The 26,607-nt window shown below is 39.6% G+C and overlaps 1 protein-coding gene across 6 annotated transcripts in view; it reads left to right on the forward strand.

Annotated features, from left to right (window-relative positions):
* The window catches only part of ZBTB38 (zinc finger and BTB domain containing 38), a 49,823-nt gene extending 26,384 nt beyond the window's left edge, over window positions 1-23,439 (forward strand). For 2 of the 6 annotated variants that reach the window (XM_048314619.1, XM_048314621.1), the window contains 2 exons: window positions 4,353-4,462; window positions 17,573-23,439. In XM_048314619.1, coding sequence (XP_048170576.1) covers window positions 17,573-21,151 — 3,579 coding nt within the window. In that variant the 5' untranslated portion in view covers window positions 4,353-4,462 and the 3' untranslated portion in view covers window positions 21,152-23,439. Of the gene's footprint in view, window positions 1-86; window positions 224-3,154; window positions 3,191-4,352; window positions 4,463-11,693; window positions 11,957-12,366; window positions 12,949-17,572 lie in introns of those variants that run through there. The other 4 variants (XM_048314620.1, XM_048314622.1, XM_048314625.1 and 1 more) reach the window with 4 other exon arrangements.
* The last annotated feature ends 3,168 nt before the right edge of the window (window positions 23,440-26,607 follow it).

Genomic DNA, 26,607 nt, shown 5'->3' on the forward strand with positions numbered 1-26,607 from the left:
AATCTTGGATGAGGACGTTTTTTTTTTTCCCCACTCCTGCTTTCCCTGTTGATAAACTCGGTTCTCCTGCTCATGGTCTATTCAAGCTGCTTCCCATCTGAATTTTGACAACTGCTTCTAAAAAATTATCAAGAAGACCAAGAATAGAACTTATCTCCATTGCTTTACATAAAAATGGCTGGGTGCATTGCCATGTTAACACTGCTCTAAGTGGTACATGCAGGTAGGTTGAGATTTGCATGTTTTACTGTTTTCTTGGTCAGTGTTGCAAGAACATGAAATGGGCTTTGGAATGTAGCTTTCAATTTTAAAATGTACTAAACTGTTAATGAAAACAACCTATATTAAATTGTTGGCTTCACATATTGGCATGACAATTACTCTTATCTGTTTTTTTAAAATCTGTTGTGAAAGTGGAGCAATCATGTCTGTTAAAATAATCATATGTACTAAGGGCGTGGCAACGCTTATGCAACAAAAGAATTTTTGAAAACCCTATTGATTCCATTACATTTTAAAGCTGACTATAAGCATTACTAAGCTTGCAGCTAAAAGGCAGAAATAAAAATTGAGGGAGATTAGAAAAAAGAAAAATATTTAAATTCTGTCATAAGCGGTTTTGTGTTTTGTGCGAAATATTAAATAGAGAAAAATATGCTTTAATGCTTATATTTTCAGTATTGGGTACAAACATAAAACTGCAGTATTTATTTTTATTTAAAGGTAGGAGAACTTTAAAGAGAGACATTGATATAGATGGCCCTGTCAGCTGAAACTGAGTATCAGTTCACTGAAATGTGTTTTACTTCACACACACAAAAAAATTACGAAATAAAAACTTAACAGCTTTAAGTACCAAAACCTGAATTTGGACATTAAGAATAACAATCATTATGAGTATTGTATTACTTACACCAACTTTTATAATATATTTGTTTCAGATTAATACTGGGCCAGAACCAGTTTCCTTGGCAACCAAATCTTTTTAAAAGGTTCAATTGTAGAGATGTAGAAAGATGTTATTCTCTTTAATAGCAATATCACAATGCAAATGGAAATGTTGCAGTTGTTTCCTCTGAGAATGTGATCTCACTTTATGTTTCCATGCGGATATCAGTTCTTAAACGATGCCATGTTTATAAAGCTGTACACACAAAAACCTGTTTTCCTCCTGGTTTGCATTGGTTGTTCCCAGAAATGTACCCTGGTTTCTTTTTTTAATATAGCCCAGCCTCGCATGTAGGTCAAGGTTTGTACTGTGTGTATATAAAGTAATAGTTTTATTATCACAAGTATAAAAATATCACTAAAATATTTAGCAGCTGACAAATGTAGACAATCAGAAGTATGTTTAAACCTTCTTCCACCTTTGCTGAATTCAGCCACAGTAATGCTAATAAACCTTTCTTTAAATAGCGGACCCATTCTGAAGTTCAGGTAAAGAACTATGTTTAAGCATGCTGCAAAAGAATACCTGTCAGACCTTAAACAAGCCTTTAGAGAATAAGCTCACTTGTGGTCTGCGGTAATTTGCAGACCTTATAGATTTTGCAAAATTTAAGTATTATAATTCTTTATTTCTATTTTTAGCTAATATTTTTTACAGTGCCAGTAAAGTTAAATATTATGTTTACCACAGGTAACTGCCTATACAGAATCAGATGGTACTGAATGTCTCCACTGAGCTTAAAACGTAGTGTATATCCTCATCGATCCCCTTTGTACGTGACTTGAGAAATTCTCACTACTGCAATGAGACTTTTGCAGCAGGGAAGCCATTTTCCTTTCATGTCCTTGACTTTAAAATGACTGAGTATATTCTGTGTGGAAGACTCAGCACTGAAAGTGAGTGCAGAGGAGGTATTTAGAAGCACAGCCAATTATCAATAACCTTGACAGTATGAGTAATATTAAACTAATTCTCATTTACTTCTAAATAGACCAGTTCAGTGCATTCCAAATGAACAAAGTATAACTGTTCAGGAATATGACTTGTCATGTGTCATAATAGGCACATCATAAACATGACAATAAAACCATTTCATTCATAATTATAAGATTAATTTAATGCAGTGCAGTATTCCTCTGTTCCACCTAAAGAAGCAGAACTGAAACGTAACAGACAGACGTCTCTCAAGTGATGTATTAAAGTCTGCAATTTTTGTAATTTGATTTATCTTCAGTAGCTTGCTTCTGCTGATTATTTTCCTGTCTAAAATGTTAATATGGAGGGCTCCATTAAATGTAGTGAGAAAGTGCATTTCTTTGTTTATTTCTTGTGTGGTTATTTTTAAAGGAAATGCTGAGCAAATGCCATGTCAAATCTATTTACTGCCTCTGATGCTTATCTTTAGAAAAGATGGGGCACTTAGCAATAAACTGTTTTTATTATATCTTGGTGTTTAAACATACCCACTCAAGGCATTTTTAAAAGTAGCTCCATTACATGAGCACATTTCCCTACAGTAGTTTTAAATCCATTTGCAAATTTGCTCTTTGTTAAGGGGTGCAAGTCCTCTTGTAATGAATATGAGTGAACTCAAGTGCTTCCGTGAGTCCAGAAAAACTCATTGGCAGCCTGTGAACAGTAATTTCTTCTAGCGAATGAAACTGATTTCTTTATTAAGGAGGAGTCCAGTAATTAGCAAGCTCTTTCCAGTTTGACTGTTATATGTGGGTTGCTGTAGGTATTTCAGTGGCACTTACATCCAGCTAATGCAGAGTGTCAGAATGTTGTAGTCAGAGGTGCATAAAAATCTTTTGTAAACTTCATCCATTTTATTCTTTAGCTGAGGTGGCTAACCAGGGCATGGAGGAACAGGTGCAGTTTTTCCCACCTCCAGTACAGCCTGCAAATGTTATTGTCAGAGGGGCTTGTTGGGTTTTTTTGTGTTTATTTTGTTGTGGGTTGGAGGGGAGGGGGTTCAGTTTCATCATAGAAATCTAATTGTTGATACTGAGCCTCCCTTTTTATAATTGGAATTTGTTCTTTTATCCATGCAAATTCCATTTCTGCCTAACAGAAAATCTAAAAAAAGCATGAGTAAAAATTAAATCAAACTAAAAAATTATTCACTTGGACGCTGTCCTACGTTTTTCAATGGCCTTTCTAATTAAGGTTACTTCTGCCTCTAACCTTCATTTTGATTTGAAACGGCAGGTCTCTCAGTGGGAAACTATCTGCGTTCAGGTAATATTTATCAGACTATTAAACAGATTCTGGTAGTAATGAATAGGTACTAATTAACCCTTTTGAGGTATCTAGTGTCTGTTGTACTTCATCACATAAATTGCTTTACTAAGTATTAAAAGGGCCTTATTGTGTGTAATATTATATTTGAATTCCAGTATTACCAAATTTGGTAAATCTTTAGCTTTGCTAAGATCTTTTACTGTTGGAGTCCTCCAGATATGATATTTAAGCTTATTTTAGTCATTCATTAATATGCCTTTATTGGAATTTGAGGTAATAATAATGACTTAATGCAATTTTCTTTCATTCTGGCCTTTGTTACGGGCAGATGTGAGCTACAGATTTCTTATTCAAATTAACATATACTAAAAATGTACAAGACTAAACCAACAAAAAAAATTAGCTCATCTTCTTACCTTTAAAGCAAAAGTAATGGATCCTGTATTCCCTGTACAATGTTATTGATATAACATACAGTGTATTTGCAAATGGAGGATGGAGCTATGTATTCTTAATTGCTGCTCCATACTTGCTGCTGTATGAATGCCTATCAGCTGAGTCATACGGCCTTATCTGCATGATTTTGCAATTTCTCTAGGGAACAATTTAATTTTTTTCAGTACCTTTGAAACAAAACCATGTTCCACATAATTTTTATACTGTTACAGGAAAACCTTTTAGGATGCTTTAGGATACATAATAATAAAATCAGGATGTTTGACAATGATGAATAGTCATCGTCACAGAGAAATACAGGAAGTGTATTCCAGAGAACAAGAGTTGCCTAGAAATGTCATTATCACAGATACTGTGGTGATATCTGTGACAAGAGAGATCAAAAGAAAGGTGGTGGAAGAGACAGAGGAGAAAGAAAATGTCTTTCAAAATAACTACTTTAAACTTGAAAACATCCTTACATTTCTGTCTAGAACATACCATTATGTCCAGTCTGCACTACACAGATTAAATCATAATAAAACAATGCAGCAGAAGTTTAGTTAATGGTACTGGTTTATTGCTGGTGTGTTCTGAAATTCCCAGATGTAGATTTGGAGTCCTACAGCACCCCAGGGAAAATTCTGAGGGATTACGCAATGTATGTGGAACTTAGTACTTGTCCAATAATTCAGTCATTAAAGTTGGATTTTTTCCTTTGCAGGCTGATACACTGTAGCCACACAGTTCACAAAATTACTGAGATGGTTTTGGTGAAAATACCTGTCAACACCACTTTTAAAAGACTCTAACAGAAGAACAACCTGATTTTAGGTGGGTAAGTTTATGGGATAATCTTATATAGAAATAGAGCTAAATTATTTAACACCATCACTACTGCATTACAGTATATTTTCTGTTAATTTCTAATTTATTACAATAACTTAAAATTTGTTCTCACTATGGTACCACATTGCTCTATTCTCATGTCAATATTGTTGGATTTTTCCAGTTCCTGCTGGATTGCCAGAGAGGTTGGACAAACAAAATCAGACAGAATAGTTTTTGAAACAGGTTGTTACAGCCTCCAGTGATCTGTACAAACCAAACATATTGGTAGGCACACAAACCTCCTGAGCGTGCCAGGATGCTAGCTCTGGATCCCAGTCATGAGTGTTCATTACAAAACTGTGCCACCCAGTAAAGGCAGAGGAACTCTCAGTGCCAGTGCCCATTTCTGACACTGTTGTGTTGGTTAAGCTGGGTATAGTTCATAGAATCTCTACCTTTATACATTACTGTAATCAGGGACAGTAAAAAGCTTCTTGATTCATGAGCTGGAAAGAGCAGTTTGTAGACTCAAATATAGTATTGTGATAAATAATCAGAAAGGATAGTTCAAAATAACAGTTCACATTTTACACGGCTTCTTCAAATATTAGCAGTTTCCTTTTTTCTTATTGTGGATGCCCAATGATAATCTTGGTTAGAATAAGTATGCCTGGTATCTGTGCTTTAGATTTTATATATATATGTACTGAATGAAAGAATCAGTGAAATCCTGATTAATTCATTAATTTTTAATGTGGTCCTTTGAACCAAGTATAATTCATGTTGTAGAAAGGGAGAAGTCCCATTGATTTCAGTGGCACTATTTGCTCAAATTTTGGTAGGAAATGGTTTGTTGCATCAGAGTCTTTCTTGCTGTGGTATCTCTAAGTTGAAATAAGTAATTAAGGTCACCAGGCAGAATGTATGGTAAGGAATCAAATTTAAAAAAAAAAACAAAACAAAAAACCACAACTCCACAAGCTAAAAAAACCTCTTCAATTCCTAGAATATCTCAGAATGCTTTCTGTAATTAAATTTACTTTTAATACACAGTGTTGTGTGACATAGAAAATGGTAATGGATTTTCAGAGACAATAAAATGGCATTGGTGGTTTAAACTAATCAGTGAAACATTACAATTAGATAAATTCAGGTTACCTGCATTTACAGAAGCAATGAGCTACAAAACCTAAGTTGTACCTATTTTAAGTAAATTATCATAGAACACTTGCTTAGTACATTTTATACAGAATACTGGGCCATAACCTGTTTCCTTGACAACCACATAGGAATAAAAGGTACATTAGCAAAGCTGCAGATGTGTGTCAGTGAATGCTTATTAAGCAGTCCAATGCCTTTACATACCATGTGCTCACAATAATGCATGCATCTTGAAAATCACCATATAAAAAGATTTCTGGGCATGGCCCAATGTGGATTCCTAATACTCAAAGGTTTTAACCGAAACCCCTCATGTTTTCAATGGAAATATCTCTTGTGATTTTTTATCATTGCACTTTCAATTGGGCTTGCAATAACTGGATAAAATTGGCATGGTAGGCTTGGTCTGCAAATGGAAACCTTCCTCTAGGATTCTGAATACTTATAGCACTGCTTTCAGCAACAAAATATGGATAGAAATGATGGGTTATAGTTTCTTTCAGAAATGCTCAGGCATTCTCAATTTCAATCTTGCACCAGCATTCAGAAGCAAGCATGATCATATTGCTTTACATAGTGACAAACTAAAGCCACTAAATAAAAATGAAGTTGGTGTTGCTTGTAGCACGCTTGCTCTATCCAACATATCCAGGCAAAGAGATATGACCCAAGTGTTGTCTTTTGCCAGTCAACAACAGGAAAAGGCAGGGGTGGAGAAACAGTTGTTGAAGTTGAAATGACAGTTGTTCATGGGCTTTTGGAATATCTAGATGTAGAATATAGGCAGCACTCACACTTTCTGTGCAAGCGTTCAGTCCTGTATTAAAAAGAAGCTCAGATAAATAAGATCAGTTCTGAGAAATTTGTGTACTGACTTCAGCAAGTTTATGTATAGGTTATTTTTTGGCCTTTCTTCTTAAAGTATTAATTTATATATGAAATTAAAAGCGTATAAATCCTTTCGGGTTATCCCCAAATTACATAGTTTTAAGAAATAAGTCTAAAATCCTTTTAATTAAAAAGATGGGGAAAATGAAAATCTGCAGATCTTGGTTTTTAATTCAGTGGGTATAATCTGAGAAGTTGCTTATGTGACGAGTAGCCTAATTAAATTTTCCTTGAAATCAGTGAAAATATTTCCATTTGTATTTTTGGAGTGTTTAGTAAGAGGGAAGACTTCATATATAAAAATGAGATTTAGGAAATGAAGATTATCCTGACAATGTTCAACATTTCCATAACTTTCAGCAGCCAAATTGATAATCAATACCAGAATCTAGTATTAATTTCAGATAGTTTGAACATTGCCACATGCATCTTTTCATGATCCTGAACCATAAACAATGTGGTTATATACTACCACACGCTACTATTAAGGCTTTTGAGCGAATAAGAGTTTGGGAAATTATTAGGGAGAGGCAAGTCAACTGTTGGGGTTTGTTTATTATTATTATTTGGTTTTGTTGTTGGTGTTGTCCCCCACCTGAGCTGAGCTCAGAGCTGAGCAGTTCACACTGGGGGCAAAGCAAGCAGCACAAACCAGTGCTGGAGCCATCACGGTTTTCTTTGTGCTGCCACGCTCTCCGCTTTTGCTACAGTCCTTCTCCACTGCATGAGCAGAGGCCCTGCTTCAGCCTTTAGTTTGGAAACGTGCAGTAGGATGGAAAAGGAGGAGCAGGGCTCTGGCTGGGCCACTTTAGTCAGCACAAAACGGAGCATAAGAATATTTAAGAGCATACTAAGTTCTTGTGTGTCCAGTAAGTTGTCATAATATTGGCCATGCTAAAGTGATGACTCAGAGCAATAGCTATCACTTGTATGTTGGTTTTGGTTTACCAAAACAACAGAAAAACCAAAAATATTTTACAATATTTTAAGGAATACTGGAGACTAGTGGTGGCCAGTTAACAGCTTGAAGACCAATTCTGGTTTCCAAAATTGCTGTGTCCAGCAATCTGGCAGACCAACTGAATGAGGTGTTTGCAGGGGCAGGGATTGAACTCTATTTCCAGTCCATCATGATTTGCTACATCAGCTGTAGTAAAGGGCAAGAACAGCTGCATTGGCCTGGCCCCCAGCACACCTCACCCAGAACAGTAGCCTTGAGCCTACGTTGTGGATGCTGGCTCCCATATTCAAATGATGCTTCCTCTGAAAATTGGAAAATGGAGGCTGAGTTCAACTACTTTTATCTTTCCGATAACCAAACAGGCAATAGAATAGCACATAGTAATTGTTCTGAATGAACAAAACCTAAATGTTTCATTTGATTCTTTTGTTTAAAGCCATTCAAATATATTAATCACTACATTTGACGACAGTCAGCAACAGAAGAATTTCTGTTGTTGTCACTCTGTCTGTAAACATAGCTTCATGTTTGCAACTGATCTCTGCTAGCTAAAAAATGGTATGTCCCACAAGTGTAGGCAGCTAGAAAATGGCTTGTCAGCAGCACATAAAGCAAAGACTTAAACGGAAAATAATACTAAGATTGTTCAGAGATAGCAAGATGTAAAGTCAGCTGATTCTTAGTAAAAGTAAAACATAAGCTTTTTTATTTTGTGCAAGAGAAGAATTTGGATTTATGTTAGTTATTGTTGTTGCTTCATTTTCTTTTTTAGACTGGTGGAAGAGAAAAAGATGTAGTTACACCTTTAAAAATTGCTTCTGTGTCCTGTTTAGTGTCAACGGGACTCTGATTAGGCCATGCCTAAATTTTAAGAAGGCAGCATTTCTTAGAGAAAGACTTCATTCAGTGCACATGCACAGCTCATGCAGTTTGAGAGCCAAGTGAGTTGTCCCAGGATTCTCTCCTCTGCACCAGACTTGAAGGAGCAGGGGGCTGGTGCAGGTGCTGTAACTGGGCTCCTTCTCCCTCCACTTGATGCTGAATAAGAGGAGAAGGGTTGCACATGGAACGCTTTCCCTTGCTCATGGACCACAAAGGGGAGCTGAAGCCACTCTGGGCTGCTGGGTCTTTAGTGTGCCCCACTCCTGAGTGAAGGGTTGGCCTGTCTGAGGGTGCAGAGGAGCTGTGTTTCCTTCTCAGCAGCACCACTGGCTCCTCTCACCTCAGCAGGGAGAGCAATGAAGATGAGAGTCTATACAAGCATTTTTCTCATGGATAGGCTGGTCTAGGTACTGAGACAGAAACTAGTCAAATCCTAGCCAAACTCCTGTTGCTCATGAGGAATGTGCAAGACTGAGTAATGCTCTATATGTTGTTTTCTGCTGTTGCTTAAGAACTGAAACTGCTTGACTAGAGAGGAATATTGGCACATTTTTTTTCCGAGGCAGTATGAAATACTCTTAAAGAAAGAATACCACCTGCCATAAGTTGCAGAAGTGAGATTATCAGACTTCAGCAAAGCATCTAAACACCACCATTTCATCAACCTCGGAACTGTTTTACACATTTTAAAGAGAGTTGCTGAAAATTTTCTCTGTATCTTGCAATTTTACCATATGAGAAATACTCCACTGCTAAACTACTTGGACTTCCTTCTAAAATGAACACAGTATTTGTGTGCTGTGATTTGCAATCATTTAGGTGTTTAATAGGAATTGGTACATATACTCTAGCAAGCTCACTATTTCTGAAGTATATAATTTGTATTGGGGCTTACACCCTGGAATCAAGACTGCAGAGCAAATGGATCTTGTCTGCCTTCTCCCAGATATCACTGTAGTGCATTCACAGGTCTGACTGCAGCACCAGTGCCTCCATTTTCTTTGCATGCATTTGGTTTTACATGAAACATTAGAATGATAATGTAAAATCTTGTGTGAGGCCAAGATAGCCTTAGAAAGAATTTCTTATTCTCAAGAATATTTTTAACACACAAGGACCTGATGGGTCTGTGAATTCCCAATAGCTCAAATTTTATATATATATATGTGTGTGTGTGTGTGTGTGTGTGTGTGTGTGTAAATTAGTACCTTCAATTACACTACTAGTCACAGAAAAGGTGATTCTTATTTTAGTGGATGAGCTAAGGTTGCCTTAAGAAAACATCCTGTTAAAAAAAAGAGAGAAAAATTGACTCTTTTTTTTGTTCTCCAAAACTTTTATATTGTCTATAGATATTAAGACTGCCAGAGCATCCAATTTTCAAGTACAAATAAATTATTATCTCTAAGTTGAATGTATCAGCTATACAAATTATGGTTATGCATCTGATTTTCAAAACAATTAAAAATAAAGTCTAATTAACATTTAGGGGGACTTAATAACCTAATGTTCCTTAAATTTGTTTCAAGATGCATGTTCAGTAAGGCATTTATTTCTTTTAAGGGATTACAACAGGTTTAATTTAATCCATTTTATTGTATTGTTTCTGACAACACATTTGTCCCAAATACTTTTTATGGCACTTGTGTCAAAAACCTTCATTAATACATATGATTACGTATATACATATCTAAAATAGTAATAAAGGAACAACAGCAAATAAGCAATAGGCAAAGTCCAAGATTAAAAGTAACCTACATGTGAGTATGAAACTTTGCTTATCTGTTATGTAGGTTAGAATAAAAATGAAGGTTGGGAAAACGTTGGGACACACTCTGCCTTTGCAATCAAAACCACTGTGTTCTTCAATAATTTGTTCCCCCTCCTACAGCTGTTGGTGAACAGCTACTGGTCATCTCATGCCTCAATTTGCCATGAGATTAAAGAAATACTATTTTGGTGGCAGAGAGCCCCAAGCTAAAAACATACTCATTGCTTCAGTAGGTGAACTTATAGGTAAGAATTCCAGTGATCCAGAATTAAAGAAGGAATTAAACCCTTCAGAGAGACGTTCAGGATTTCTAAGATGAACTTTTAATGTGGATTGTGTAAATTAGTGAAAGATGTGTGTATCGGTAAGCCACTGAAATTTTTACAATTTCCTGACATGAAAAAAATTCTTTCCGTAGCTTTTAACCAACCAGGAAAGCACTGATAGTTCCAAGACAGAATACTGGGGGAAAAAAAAGACCTCCCCTCTTTATAGTAGATTTTTTATGTTATGTTGACACTAAGCCGTTTCCTGAGATGATAAGCAGCACTTACATGAAGAGGCTCTAGCCAAGTTCTAACTTCCAGGCCCATCAAGAGTGACAATGATGCACTGATGAAATAGTTCATGCTTCAGGATTTTTGTTTTTTTGTTTAAAGTGAAACAGTTCCTACTATTCAGTGCTTTTAATGCGTAGGTTTAAGATTTGAAAATAAAGTTTCTGTCCAGTGAAGCCTTATACGCAATACCTTGTAAAAATAAACATAGGTTAGCGTTGGACAAAAGCAAGCTTTAAGACAAAAACCAAACTGTTCATTTTTACCTAACAGTTTTTCACCTGTCCCAAAGCCCAGTTCTTCTCTAAGCTTCATGATTCCAAGTCCTGAGAAAACAGACTTTGCTGACTATTTGAAGTGACAGGCTGAGACAGTATCTGAGAGGACTGCACCAAATGTGTTGGAGCATCTGGTCATATGAAATCAAGCTCTGTCCTTCTTTATCTACGGGAACATTTGTTACTGCTTATGAAGCACTTATGGTAGTGTTGCGCTTGTTTCCTGAGGCAGTAAAAAATATTAAGAAACCTAAATTATGAGTAAGAATACTGCCTAAAACAAATTTCCTCATACTGAGTTTCTACACATATTTTTTAAAAATATAACTAATATAACCAGATAAGGAAAAGGGTAAAATGTGACTATAATCCAGCAATCAAATGTAATTTATTTCAGGTATTCTTTTTCAAGGAAATGTTTCATATGTGCTTTCTGGAGGGAAGTGGCAGAAAGTAGCACAAAGCTATGTATGCCCAATAACACGTTCTCTTTCTCCCTGGCAGAAAAGGCGTGGAAGAAGAGTCAGGCACTCAAATCCTGTGTTAGGTCCAAGAGGACTTCTCAGGGACGTGCGCAGCGCTGCACGGATGGCCGTGGAGCAGGCGCCGGGTGCTGGGAGCGCTGCGCTTCCTCATCCGTCTGAATTTACAGTGGTTGCCTATGAGCAGCTTGGCGGGGAGGCCGAGGCTCCCGCTGGCCGCATTAGCTGAGCACGAGGCGTTCGCTGCGGAATAAGGACAGGGAATACAAGCGACGGCGGCGGAGGGCGCGGGCCCGGCCCTGCCCGGCAGACCTCGGGCAATCCCATTACCGGGATCGGCACAGCAAAATGGCGGCCGCACCGTCCGGCCGCCGCCGGGCCGGGAACGCGGCCCCGGCCGCACCCACCGCCCGCCTGCCGCCCGCGGAGATTCCACGGGCCCGGTGTTAATGGCGCGGGGACGGGGCGCTGCTGCCCGCGGGCCGAGGCTGCGCCGGCGGGGACGGAGCGGCGGCAGGTCAGTGGCGGCTCCCGCGGGAGGGGGCCGCGCGGGCACCGCCATGAGCAGGGCGCGATGCGGGGCCCGCGCGGGGGGGGCCGCTCGCAGACGCACAGATAACGCGAGGCCGCCGCACCGGGGCCCGCGTGCGCACAGCTGGCGCGGGACGGGGGAGGCGACGGCAGCCGCCGCCTGCGGGCCCCGCGTTCCGCGGCTGTGCAGGGATTGTCCCCGCACCGCGCTGCGCGGGACGGGACGCGGCTGGCACCGCGCGGGGGCAGCGCCCCCCTGCGGGCGGCGGCGGCCGGGCAGGACCGGGCCGGGGGCGGGAAGGGAAGCCCCGGGGCCGGGGGAGCCCACCCGCGGCGGCAAGGGCCGTGGTCGGGAGAGCAGGGCAGCTCCAGAGCGCCCGCGCACGGGCTCGTCCTGCGTGTCCGAGCGAGGCGCTGCCGAGGCCGCGCGGGCTGTTCGTGCAGTGGGAGAGGTCGTGGGAAGCGTAAAGCAGGGAGTGAGAGAATTGAGGTCGGGATGCTAATAGTGGGAAAGAGTCCCGGCTCTGAAAGAGTGGTTCGTCGCGCGGCATGAGAGGTCTCCTAACACTGACATGCTCTTAGGCTAAATTCCATTACCCCACCCCAGCTGTCTGAATTAAAAGAGGAAAGTGCGAAGCTGAAAAAAAAACATTCAAAGTCTATAATGCTGTTCTAGAGCAACAGGGAAGTATGTGAGCAGCGAGAGTTCAAAGAGAAAATCTCTCAATGCACTTGAAGAAGTAACGTGTAGCTCTGTAGAGTGAGCACTAAGCTGCACGCTCCTGCGAGCTATTGAAAGTCATTAGCCATCATTAACATCATTAGACACCATGAGCACGGCCCTGCATGCCCGAGGTTGCAGGGAGGCTGCAGCACCCTGATCGAGGCAGCCCTGCTGCCGACATGGGAGTGATGAAATGATTCCATAAAAAACGGGGCAGTCACCGTAGCAGTGATGGTTGGACAATAGGTTTCCAGGTAAGCAAGGATCAGAGCTGGGGGGAATGGGGGGGGGGGGGGGTGGGGTGGTACTTGTTTGGGGGGTTTTGTTTGTTGGTGATGGCTGACTCCATTTCGGCTCTAGAACAAAAACTACGTCCGTCAGGAGAGTTAGATACAGGTGAATGTTCCCCCTCAGCTGGGGAAGCAGGCTGGAAACAAAAAAAAAAAGACTTAAGACTACCTTTACACAGTAGGGTAAAACTGAACATCAGGAAGGTATGGAATGAACATATTTCTCTAGTGTCCTGTTGGTTAGTACCAGAAAATATTAGCACCATAAAATCCCAGTAGAAATCTGTGGAGTAAGGAAACAAGTAGAATTCTTACTACAGTTCGTCACTTATCTTGCTGGTTTTGATTTTGCCTGGGTACTAGCAACTGCCCCTAATGCTTTGGAGTTTTTTTTGTTATGCCACTAGCTTGTCTTTCAAATTTAGCTGACTGGAGTGGAATAAAATAATCTCTTCTCATATGTATTGGGGTACACTTGCCTGGCAGTGGATTTCAAAAGATTAGCAGAAGTTAAAAGAATATTCCTAGATTGTAGTAGTTCTGTTTGGTAGTAGAAAATTTGTATTTAGTATTCATGGAATAGTAAAACTTCGTGTGAACTCTTTGTTGACTTCAAAGTAATGTTAATATAAAAATTAACATTAGCTTCTACTCTCAGCTGTGTCCACATACAGTTGGCTGCTCCATTTATAATGAGCAGTGTCATCTGTGAGGCATAAGTAGTCAAATTTGTGTTTGGATGCATCAATCTCTGATCTTGACATTAAGTTTTAATATTACTTATTTTCATGTATGAGTGTTGTCCTGGAGTGGTGTTCTGTTGATGTCAGAAAAGGTACTGTTATAATTTAATAAACTTACTGACCATTACACTTAAGTTTCAGACAAATATTTAAATCTTATTTCTCCAAGTGATTCAACAACTTCTAATGACAGGTTAAGTCTGTTACTGTTTTTGCAGAAAATCTGCAAATAGTACTGTAGCTCCCAGTCAAAAATTCTGCTGTTCTGAACCTGAAGTTATTTATAGGTGTACCAAAGACCATTAGGTAATGCTACAAAGGTACTGTTCAGATTCCTAAGAAATTATTTGTGTCTGGATTGAGAGTAAAAAGTATGAAAATAACATATTTGTGTCAAAAAAAAGAGGGATTAGTTGCCTGAGGAGTTTTGTTGCCCTTTAATAGGTCAAATGGTATCTATATATGTTTTGGGCAACATTTACAAATAAAACTAAAATTTCTTCCATAACTCTATAATAAAAATCATACAAAAGAATAGTTACATTCTGAATGGACTTTCCAGTGTTTTTGTGAAAAATATTTAATAATAACACATCTGGAAATTTGATCTCTGTGTATCTTGGTTCTTGGTAGTGTTCCCTTGAAAACTGAAGAGCAGGTTTTCATTTTATAGTATGTACTGCAAATGGAATGTAAAATATTCCTAAAATACTCCATTTATGTGTGTGCTAGGTAGGGCATTTTGATTTTATAGCATTTCACACACATTTTTACAAACGCAAGAAGCAAGACAGGTAAAATATAAGGCAATAGAGAATCATTACAGACATGAATAAATAGACTGTTTGGGGCATGTGTAGGTTGAGATGAAGAAGCAAAAAGCATTTCCTCTAAAAACTGATTTGCTCTGGAATTTTTCTGTATAACTTTTCAGTGAGATATCTAGCTTGTGGTTTAGCACACAGAAGAAAAATTAAATTACCAAATAGCAAATGATCATTTCTACAATGTTGACACAAAGAATCATTTAGTATTTTACTGAGCATACCAAATTATCCAGGACTGCAAAAGCTGACAATCTATGTACTTGGCAAGTAGAAATTAAAAAATACTCACTTTTGTCCTTAGGAGGATAAATTTTGAAATAATTAGTTGAATAATAAGACACGTACTAAACCCACTTGGGTTTGCCTCTCAGCATGGCCATAGCATTCTAATACACTTAGCAAACAGTCTGTCAGATGATGTGTCTTTGAACTAAAACCAGCTGTCTTCAATAAAGAAACAGAAAAAACACAGGCAAGTTCCTGTGGGGCAGTTAACAGGGAGGTAGAGTTGACATCATTTATTTCCTATACTCAGGAAATAACCCTATCAATAACTCCTGTTGTGAAATATTTTTGATGTTGGTTTCTAATACCACATCACATGAGCAAGTCAGATGTAATCTCAGACACTGTCAGTGAGAAAATGGAATCAATTCTGGAATAGTAGCTGCTTGCTGGAGGAAAAGTATTGTCAGTATGCTTTCTGTAGACCTGATATGCCAGAAACTATCTACAGTTACATCTGGGTTTTTAGATACTGAACCAAAGCAGATAACTATATCCAAACACTGTGAATTTCAGGTTGCCATTCCAAATAAGTAAATATCCCTTATTTTAAGCCAAATTGGTGTAATAAACAAATCCATCACAAACTGTGATTTTAAGATTTCAAGGCACAAAACAATGCATCTAGATTTACAGCTGCTGTGAGTGATCAAATAATCAAAATAATATTCATGTACATTTCTATCACCATTATACTGATGAATTCATTTCATGACATCCTTGGCATATCATGGGAAGCATCAGAGGTTTTTTTATGAATCACAGTTTTGTTCTGAATTCTGTGCCTTGAAAATTCTCAGCCATCAAAGTCTAATAGAAATTTTGACTATTTGCATAGAACACCTTTCCTGATAGAAGCAGTAGCCATTCTGCAAGGTACAAATTTTACTTCCAAGCGTCATCCATAACATACCAATTTGTGGTCTTGGTCATAGTATATTGGGTTTGCCTTCACACTGAGGTTGTTGCTGCTTTTTGTGTAATTTGATTTGCAGTGAAGTAGTTTGTAGATTTGTGATAAAAGTGTCCTAAGTGTAATTAGATTAATTAGAGCAGGGGTGTATGACTTGTATTACTTAACTTCATGATAAAGACCCTAGTTTCCAGAAAGGATTACTTCCCAATATTTTGGGTAAGAGAGCCAATGTGTTCTAAATGGCCATTGCTGTTTGCTTAGTGAGTATGGGTCAAGCCTTTATTTTGCCATTTGGATCAAACCCATCTTATATATTGGCATTCTTAACATAAAATATTTGAGGGTAAGGGTCATAGTAGAATTTTTCAAGCTGAAAATTAAAGTTTGGAGCAGCAGTGTTTAGAAGGTAATTCCTAACTTAGAATTAGAGTGTTGTAGTATTTTAGCCTGTCTTACAAAATACCTGTAGTTAGTAATATTCTTTAATGTGTGTTTTGCTTCCACAAGTTTAAAGAAAAGGGTCTTTAAGAAGTGTGATTTTTTTTTTTACTGTAGTGATTGGTAAGTGCCAGTAGCACAACTATTTCTTCATGACTTGAAGTCAGAAATGGACGATAGTAGTTAAAAATACTACTCAGAGATGGGGGAAAAAGGAACAAACCTCACTATATGATACAGAGCTGAATTTGAGGAAAACTATCTGGTGAGGACAGATTTTCACCAGATACTAAATTCAGTTGTCAGAAATTGTCAAAATTCAAATTCAACTGGCAAACTAATCCATTTTTTTTCAGAGTATTTTTCATCCATATGTTGCATATTTTATCTCAACTGAATGAACCGGTATATTCATGTAGTAACAGCCTGGATAATCTAAATAGTTTTTGTCAGCATTAAACCTCATTATTATTGATTAGCAGTTATTTAATGGTACTTATTATTTCAGTTAAACCTTATTATTTGAAAGAAATTAAGAACACATTAATTACAAAGTGTGAACACTAAATCTAAACTATAACTGAAGAAAAAATTCTCTTATTTTCTACTTGTTATTCCATTATTTTCTACTTGTTTTACTCACAAATTTTCAGTAATTTTAAAGTAGTGTAAATTATTTAATAAATTGATTCACTATTAAAAAAAAAAAATTCTGTTCACATAAACAGTGTTACAGGTACTTCACTGTTGTCTACCAAATTGTGTTCCTTGTGCATTCATTTGCTTATAAAGCCTTATCCTGTAATTGAGACTCTCTTGCTGTGATTTAAATACAAGTTTAGTAAGGAGATAGATACAATTGTGTTGTGAAGTAGGTGTCTGACAAACAGCCCCGGAACGCAAAGTCCTCATTCTGCACAGAACCACAGCAACCCAGCTTCCCCTTCGTGTGTGCCAGGTCCCTCCATGGCGTACTGGGGAACTCCATCCAGGCTTCAGGGAGTCCTTCAGGGTGACCCTGACCTGCTGCACCCCCTGGCACAGCAAAAGCCATTGGCTGCATTCCCAGTGGAAGGCATAGGATGGGCAGCGGCTCCATGCCAGGAGGGAGTGGGAGGGATCCTCTGCCTCTTGCTGAGGAGCTACTGCTGCTCTGGCCTCTGTGATCTGGATGGACATTTCCTGCAGTAGTGTTGGCACCAGTGAATGTAAGATGACTTAAACCCGAAATGTTATGACAAAATTTTACTCATTCTTAAACTTGAAAAGTTAATAAACTAAAAAAAATATATACAATAATACAGAACTATAAACTTAATCTGTAACTGAAATGGATGAAAAATGCCTTCTAAATATATTTACTTTTTCTTCTCTTGTAGATGACAGTCATGTCCCATTCAAAGGATCTCAAGGATGACTTCCACAGTGACACTGTACTTTCCATTTTAAATGAACAGCGCATTCGGGGTATTTTATGCGATGTCACCATAATCGTGGAAGACACCAAATTTAAAGCCCATAGTAATGTGCTGGCAGCTTCAAGCCTTTACTTTAAAAACATTTTTTGGAGTCGTACCATCTGTATTTCAGGTCACGTACTGGAGTTAGATGATCTCAAAGCTGAAGTGTTTACAGAGATACTGAATTACATCTACAGTTCCACAGTAGTTGTTAAGAGGCAGGAGACTGTAACGGACCTTGCAGCTGCAGGGAAAAAACTGGGAATATCATTTCTAGAAGATCTTACAGATGTAAATTTTTCAAGTTCCCCCTGCCCCTATGCATACTGTGTTAATGAAAAAGGGACTGTCAAAGAGGAAAAACATGAAAAGCGACATGAAGATTCTGCTGTGACAAATGGACCACGAATTACAAATGCATTCTCAATTTTTGAAACAGAAAACAATTTGTTTTCTCCCCTTGATTTGAGGGCCAGCTTTAAAAAGGTGTCTGACACAATACAAGCTCCCAACATCAGCCTTGACAGAAGCGATGTGTGCAAAGATGCTGAGCCAGCCAGTACCTTGGCTGAACACTCCTATGCCGTTTCTTCTGGGGGAGATACTTCACAAGGAGCACCTTTTGTTGAACGGGACAGCAGCCCTTCATACCAGGTGGGTGAGGACCGCTACGAAAATCACCAAGCCACCCCAGTCATTCAGCAGGGAAAACAAGCAGGTAGTACTCCTAAGTCAGCCTTTAAGCCCCAGGGTACTGATTTGGCTATAGCAAAAGCACCAGCCTCTACAGTAACCACTGCAGAAGCCCAGCATGAGGCAGTTACTGATCAGACAATTACTTCCTTTCCAAAATCTCAAAATAAAGCAGGAGATTTGCATGTATCCAGAGAAGCAGAAAACACTTCTGCTGATGTCTCTGCATCTGGGACGACTGTCACTCCACCTGTTTACAGTTGTAACTGTTGTGCAAAATCATTCAATGAAAGGGCGTTACTCACTGCTCACCTTCAGCTCCATTCAGAGCATCAGGAAACTTTCATATGCAAATACTGCAGCAAACAATTTGCAAATCTAAATATACTGGAAAGTCATGAACAAGTCTGCATGAGATCAAGTAACTTACCAGCTCACAATGAAAATGAACAAAACTTTGCAGATAACTATACTGCTACAGAGGGACAGAATGGAAGTTCATATGCAAACACAGAACCTCTGTTGTCTGAAAACAGCATCACTGATTGTTCTAATGCAAACTGCACTTTACCAGAAACAGATCATTTGGTTAAAGTTGTCGATGGGCAGATATTATACACTTGCGTCGTTTGCAAGCGTAGTTATGTCACATTGTCCAGCCTTCGAAGACATGCAAATGTGCATTCCTGGAGAAGAACATACCCTTGTCATTACTGCAATAAAGTGTTCGCGTTAGCTGAGTACCGCACCAGACATGAGATCTGGCACACTGGAGAGAGGCGCTACCAGTGCATTTTCTGTCTGGAGACCTTCATGACTTACTATATACTGAAAAATCACCAGAAGTCTTTCCATGCAATTGACCATCGCCTCTCAGTAAATAAAAAGACAGCTAATGGGGGTTTAAAACCAAGTATGTACCCATACAAACTGTATCGACTCTTACCTATGAAATGCAGGCGACTGCCTTACAAATCCTACCGAAATTCTTCCTATGAAAATGTTCCACCAAGTACCCAGGCTAATGAAACTGCTTCTTCTAACTGTTTTATTCCGAGTTCTCTTAGCTCTGAGCTGCCACCACTGAATTTTCAACATAGTATAATGTCAAACAACAGAACTCTGGCCTTGGATACATCTTCATGTAATGACACAGCATCTTCCACAAATACTCAGAATTCTTCCTCTTGGGGAGTAGGTATCTTAAGTTCTGACCTGCAGAGGGACTTTTTCCCAGTTGAAAAAAGAGTTCCCACTGCTGCGAATGACTCTGGTTCGCAGGAGTGTGATTCTTCGGTTGTGTCTTTAGCTAACGTGAGTGAAAATTCAACCTCTGTCATCAGTTACAGCAGCTCTGCACCGTCTGTTATAATGCACAGTAGCAGAGTTTCATCAGTAATAATGCACAGTAAAACAGTCACTTCCATAGAAAACAGTAAGACAGAATCTTCAAATAACCTACCCAGTCAGTCAGTAAGTGATGACTGTAAGTACGGGTCAGATAATTACGGGAAGTGCATTACAAAATCAAAAACTATTAAGGAGAAAAAGAAAACACTGCCGTACAACAGAGCAGAAGCAACTGAGGATACGCAGCATGTCACAGGATCTGGAGGTTCATGTAGCAAAACTACAAATACTGTCCAAGAGTCCAGTAAAACTGAAACATACATTGCAAAGCCTGCCTTACCTGGAACATCAGCTGACAGCAATGTCGCACCACTTTGTCAGATAACAGTAAAAATCGGTAATGAAGCCATTGTAAAAAGACATATATTAGGATCTAAGCTATTTTGTAAAAGGGGCCGAAAATCCAAACATGAGTCCAAACAGGACAATCTCATTGAGGAGCCAGAAATGGAGGTAAAAGAAAAAAGCCCATCTAGACTCTGTAGTTCAGAATGCCTGGAGCTGACAGAAATGTGTGATGATGTAAGTGACCAGGACTCCAGTGATAAACCCTGGAGACCTTATTATAATTACAAACCAAAAAAGAAATCCAAACAGCTAAGAAAAATGAAAAAGACCAAGTGGAGGAAAAAGCATGGGAGGAGGAGCATCAGTGTGGAAAGCCACAACACATGCAGTCGAGAGTATGCACTCAGGAATGCTCCTGAGGAAAAGGCAGTCAGCCAGGAGGAGAACACAGAAATGCCTAATCTTCATTGTGAGCTCTGTGAGAGAGACCAGTCTTCCGCACCAGAAGCTCAAGAACATGTACACTGGCATGTTGCTGCTTCAAAGCCTTCCACTTGTGAGTTTTGCCAAAAACAATTTCGAAGTCCATCCACTTTAAAAATGCATATGAGGTGTCACACTGGGGAAAAGCCCTACACTTGCAAAACCTGTGGAAAATGTTTCTCAGTTCCTGGAAATTTACAGAAACACGAACGTATTCACCTAGGTGTTAAAGATTTTGTCTGCCAGTACTGTAATAAGGCATTCACTTTAAATGAAACACTCAAAATACATGAAAGAATTCATACTGGAGAAAAACGCTACCACTGTCAGTTCTGCTTTCAGAGCTTCTTGTATCTTTCTACCAAAAGGAACCATGAGCAAAGGCACATACTTGAACATAATGGAAAAGGATACGCTTGCTTTCAGTGCCCAAAAATTTGCAAGACTGCAGCTGCTCTGGGAATGCACCAGAAGAAACATCTATTCAAAAGTCCAGGAACACAAGATAGAAAAGAACAGTTTTGCAGTGAAAGCACTAAACTTTTGGAAAATCCACATTTCCTTGGCTCAGAAGGAAGCGAAGTGAAAAATACACAAAATGTAACTCCAGAAGTTATACTCTGAGTGACAACTGTGCAAAAGAGAAGAAAAATCCGAAACTATATATTGGAGAAGATATGGACGTATTGAATGGGGAAACTTATCATTTAGTAAGGTCAAATTTCTTCATCTAAACGTGTCAATATATGCAAAAGAAAGAAAAATAACACAGGAATACTAGTATTTGCAATAATACAAATTTAATTTGAAGCACCCAAAATACTTTTTTCACAATAGACTCTTAACATGGAGAGAAAGAAAATGACCAACCCAAACCCTTATACTTAGCATTACAAGAAACTAGTCACTGAACTATTTTACAGTTCTGGTTTTGAGTCAGAATTGTTCTAGGCAAATGAAATAAGTAGGTTCATGGTGTATTCTGTAGAAGGAATTTTTGCTGCAGAAACCATATATTGCTTTTTTTTTTTTTTTTAACCAAAAGTAATGTGTTTATAAAGAAAATAATTGTAATCTTGTGTATTCTAAAGTGAAGGTGGGAAGTGTTTCATGGGCTTGGGTGTGCCGAAGTACATTAGAGTTCTGCCATGCTTTTCTGTAACTCAGCCTTTACAAAACATATTCAGGAGTTGAAACTACTCTTTTCCTTTCCATATTCAGTTTTGTAGTTACCATAATAACTGTGAAGTCTTGAGTGCTGGTGTGAGAAGTATTCCAGATTTATATATCTCTGAGACATTTAATAAAGGTTCAGTGGAACTCACTATAGCCAGTCTTCCAAACTCCATAAATCCCTGTGTCAATGGCCTGGTGAGCTCTTCAGGTGCATTGGTCTAAAGAAAATTGTTCTCATGAAACAGAAATCCTGTATAGAAATGTCGACCTCCTGGTGGGTCTGCAGCTCTTGTCTTTTAGAAATATAATTCTTCTCAACAGAAGGAGATGTAGACGGAGTTTTCCTCCTCATCCTGGAATAATGCCTGGACACAAACAATAGAGCAACTCCCCGTAAATACTTTGATATTGAGAGGAGTAGGTAAATAAGACTCCTCCTTCCATATATATCCCTGAGGTTATCCCTGTGGATAAACAGGCATAGGGTCAGTTTCTGGGGTTCCCTGTCATCTCCATGCCTTAAATGCAACAGTTAACCTTCAGATGTCCCTTCTCAGTTATCCCACCCACCGTTCCAGTAGTGTCCCGTGGCCACAGCAGAGCGGGGCCAGGAGTGGGCTGCTGGAGGAAGGAGTGTTGGCCTTCCTGCCTCCCTCATACTGCCACACTGAAGGGTTATGGTGAGCCTTACACTGCACAGTTCACTAAGAACTGGGATAATGGGCTTCTGAGAGACAGCACCAAAATAATCCAGTTAATACTGTTTTGTGGAAGTGTGATTCATTTTAACGGAGATGCTTAAAAAAGTCCAAGCAGGTGTATGTCTGCAAGTTGCATTTTATATGATAGGGCTCTGTTGTACTGTATCTGCATTGCCAGTAGTCATGTATGTTCATCCCTGTGAAGTGTTAAAAAATTAAGTCACAACAAGAGTTAGTGATCCTTGACTTCATTCTCTGTGTTGGTTCACAGTTTGTTACTTAACTGCATCTTCTTGAATATTTGAAAAGAAACTATAGCTTGGGTACAATAAAACTACAATTGAAATGATAATACAGTATTGATTGAAGTAATAATATAGTCCACTTACTTATTTTATCACTGGTGAATGCTATGAACCCTTTGAGAAATTCTGGTTTCATGGCAGCTTTGGTTCCATTTAAATAAGGTCAATAGAATAATAAACACAGGAAAGTATAATGATGTTTCAAAGAAAGTATACACAAAGATATCTTCTAAGTGGACTTGTATGATGATAAATATAGACCAAAGCAAATAAGGTAGAATATTTATAAATACAAAGATAATTTTACAAATATTTTATATAACTGTATAGTTCATAAGAAGAATATTGTTAGCTTGCGTTAGGTTTGGGAGGGTTTGTATATTTTGATAAAAACTCAACGACTTTGTAACTCTGTATATTCTCTACAGTTTATAGCAAAGCAGTTTTAAGATGGCAATGTCATGTTTATAGTTCAATTGTGGCACTTTTACTACAAGTAACATGTTTCAGTAATTAATTGAGTATTAATGACCAAATTAGAATTAAAGTAAGTGTAAGAGAAGATAAATACTATACGTTGTCAAAGACTGTAATTTGCTACATAATCGCATCTGTATTTTTGTTTAGAAGAAAATATTAAATGCAGATGTTAAGGATTGATAAAGAGTCTAATTTTATTTTTAGAGTGATTATAACTCTGTTTTTGCTTAATTAAAATAACATATTCCTATTTTTCTGTAAGTCTCTCCATTTTTTAAATTGTTTTAATACTTACAAAATCTATATGATCCACAGATACATATGTTCTAATAGTTAGTTCATTAGAAGATTAAGCAACACAGTTGCCAAGTAGTCCCTTCATTAAGTTTAGAACAGTGAATTGAGAACGTGCCAGAGCTCAAGGGAAGTGATGGTATCTCATGGCATCATACAGGGTGAATGCAATGCAGAACAGAATCTGCCTGCTCAGTGTCTCAGAGAGCTGAGAACACAGGTGAACTGTGTTTAATACTTTGCAACATCTTAAACATGCGTTCATGAGGACCTGAAACTTGAAATATTCTTTTGAATCCTGCTAGTAACATCGCAGTACAGATTGCGTATTTTACACACTCTACTTTTTTGGGCTGCTGTCAAGAAACATAATTCAAAATGCAAATATCTAATTGCATATGAAAATATGAAGATACATACAAAATAGAAGACTCTGCATATTCGAAGTACTTCCCCCTTCAGCTAGGTGTCACTCGTCTCTAACCTGCATTAAAAATCAAACTTAAGCTAAATTATGCAAGTCATTTTGGGATGGTTGTCAGGAGAGACGTAGAACTAAAAAAAAGTTAGAAGTTTGCTAATTGTAATAAATAGGTTTTTTTCTCTATTTGAAATGCTAATTAAAAAGACAAGTGGGTCATCATGAAGTTTATGCAGGTAAACAAAATATTAGTCAGTCCTCATTTATGACATACCCAAAGTTAGAACAAGTGTAGTAAATGATATTGGTGTCTTCTGTGAAATGAGATTGCATGGCAGCTAAACGACAGGCAGAGACATTTGAAGTAAGCCACTATGTGTCATCATTACTATTAATTGTTCTAAACTTCCTTAATACAGCAGTTATCACTGACAATTCAGCACCTTGGCTGTGAGGTTCTCACACAAGAAGCAAAGATCCCCCATGGTACATCCCCACTGTTAAATGAAGAAATCTTTCCCGTTAAGTTTGCAAGTCAGCACACCAGTGCTTGTTTTAACCATGCACAGACCTACCTATGGTACAGATGCTCCTAAAACGTAACTTTAGAAGAGGCCAAAAATGAAGGTTATGCAATTTACACAGTATTCTGAATATAGTATGTTAAAGCAAAACTTTTTTTAAAATAAAATCTGGCTGTCAGGAATCAGAGGGTGGCAAAACTTGAATTGATAATGTAGGTCAGTGCTTTAAAAAAGCTGATGCTAAGTTAAAACAGTAAACCCCAACTGTAGTCACAACTTCTGAGAGAATATGGAGGCAATAGAGTCACACTACCTTCCAGTGAGACAATGCACAGTTTAAGCACACATCTCCATTCTCAGTGTGCTGCCCTGCTACTTTCCCAGATCAAAGCTCCAACTGTGCCCAGGTGAGCCTCAGTTCACCAGCCACCAGCCAGACAGGGCAGCCAGCCTAGACAGTCAACTGTAGATAATCAAATCCTCAATTCGTACTGTAGAGGAACTTCTCATTTCCAACAGGTTAAAATTCAGCTTATGCAAACTCATGTCTTTGTGCAGGTTTACGTTTTGCATTCGCACAAATCCACCCATTACTGGCGTGATGAAGCAGTTTATTCCCCACCACTGCCACATTGAAACACAAATCTGTTGTTCCCCAGCCATGAAGTAGAGTGTGGGGATGAGGAAGGAACGTCACCACTGCCAAAGGAGCAGCAGGGGAGAAGTTGGATGCAGGAAAAGCCATCAAGAAATGATGGATTATATGGCTCCATACCATATCATAGCGATAATGGTAAGATTTGTGCAGGAGAAATAAAAAATGGCCAGAGCACCACAGCAGGGGACTGCAGTTAGAGAAAATGACAGATGGCTGGCCTGCAACTTTCCAAACTTCTCTTTAACAGCAGGACAGACTGAAGAGGGCTTTTACGTGTAGAGTGAAGAACCCTAGGCCTATACTGCTTTCTGCAACAGCTTTAGCCTGCTGAACTACCTGTGCTTTAGGATATGTCAGTCACTAAAGGCTTTCACCAGACTCTGTGCCTACAGGGTCTGGAAGCAGATGTACCCTCGGCTTGACCTGCAGTGACACCAAAGTGGACGTGTCACCTGCAGCCGACGGCTGGGTGGATTGTGCAGGCCCAAGACAGGTGCCCACCACCAATGCAGGACTGGGGTGAAGTCCGGGTGTAAGCCAGATCCCAGAGTTCCACATGGGGATCGGTGTCTTCGAGAATCCATGGCAGAAAACGTGATGCAAAGGTCCTTCAGTTCTTGACGAAGGCGAGCTGCTGCAGCCTGCAAACGCCTCTAGGCGCTGTGTGACTCCTGAGGGAAGCACTGCCTGTGGCACTCTGCAGACAGCACACCTGCCCCTGGGGCAGTGCTGGCAGCCGAGCCATTTCCTACTTGTTTCATGGCATTTCTCACATGGCGAAGAGCTGAACGTGAACTAGTAACAGCAGAGGCGATCCAATGGAGCCCATGCCGTGCGCTGCACAGGGACAGAGGCTCGGCACACCACAGACCAAAATGGCCGGACCTGCCACTCGTTCCATTTAATGTGACCACCCGCCATTTAATGTCACCGATCTTAGCATAGAGAACACAGCGTTCAACGTTCCGGGCTGCCGAGCCCCCTGCCCCGGTGGGAGGCACAGGACCACATAACCAACAAGGTTAGAAAAGACCTCTGAGATCATCGAGTCCAACCTATGACCCAACACAACCTTGTCAACCAGAACCTGGCACTGAGTGCCATGTCCAGTCTTTCTTTAAACACCTCCAAGGACGGTGACTCCACCACCTACCTGGGCAGCCCATTCCACTGTCTAATTACCCTTTCTGTGAAGAATTTCATCCTAATGTCTAACCTACAACTCCCCAGGCGCAGCTGAAGGTTATGTCCTGTCTTCCTGCCTATACAGCAGGGGAATGGGCCGTCAGGGCAAGCCGCGGAACCAGCGCAGCGGAGCCCCGGCCCGGCGGCAGCGCCAGGTGGCGGACCCCGGGCGGAGCCGCCCCACACCGCAGCGGGAGAAGCCGCCGTGGCGCAGGCGCCGCGCCCCCTGCCCGCCCCGGCCGGTGGTGCCCGCGGGCGGCGGGGGCGGGGCGGGCGGTGGGACCGGGCCGCTCCCTCCCTCCCTCCTTCCTTCCCTCCCTCTCTCCTTCCCTCCCT

The sequence above is a fragment of the Corvus hawaiiensis genome, chromosome 10, assembly GCF_020740725.1.
Source record: "Corvus hawaiiensis isolate bCorHaw1 chromosome 10, bCorHaw1.pri.cur, whole genome shotgun sequence".
Classification (NCBI taxonomy): Eukaryota; Metazoa; Chordata; class Aves; order Passeriformes; family Corvidae; genus Corvus; species Corvus hawaiiensis.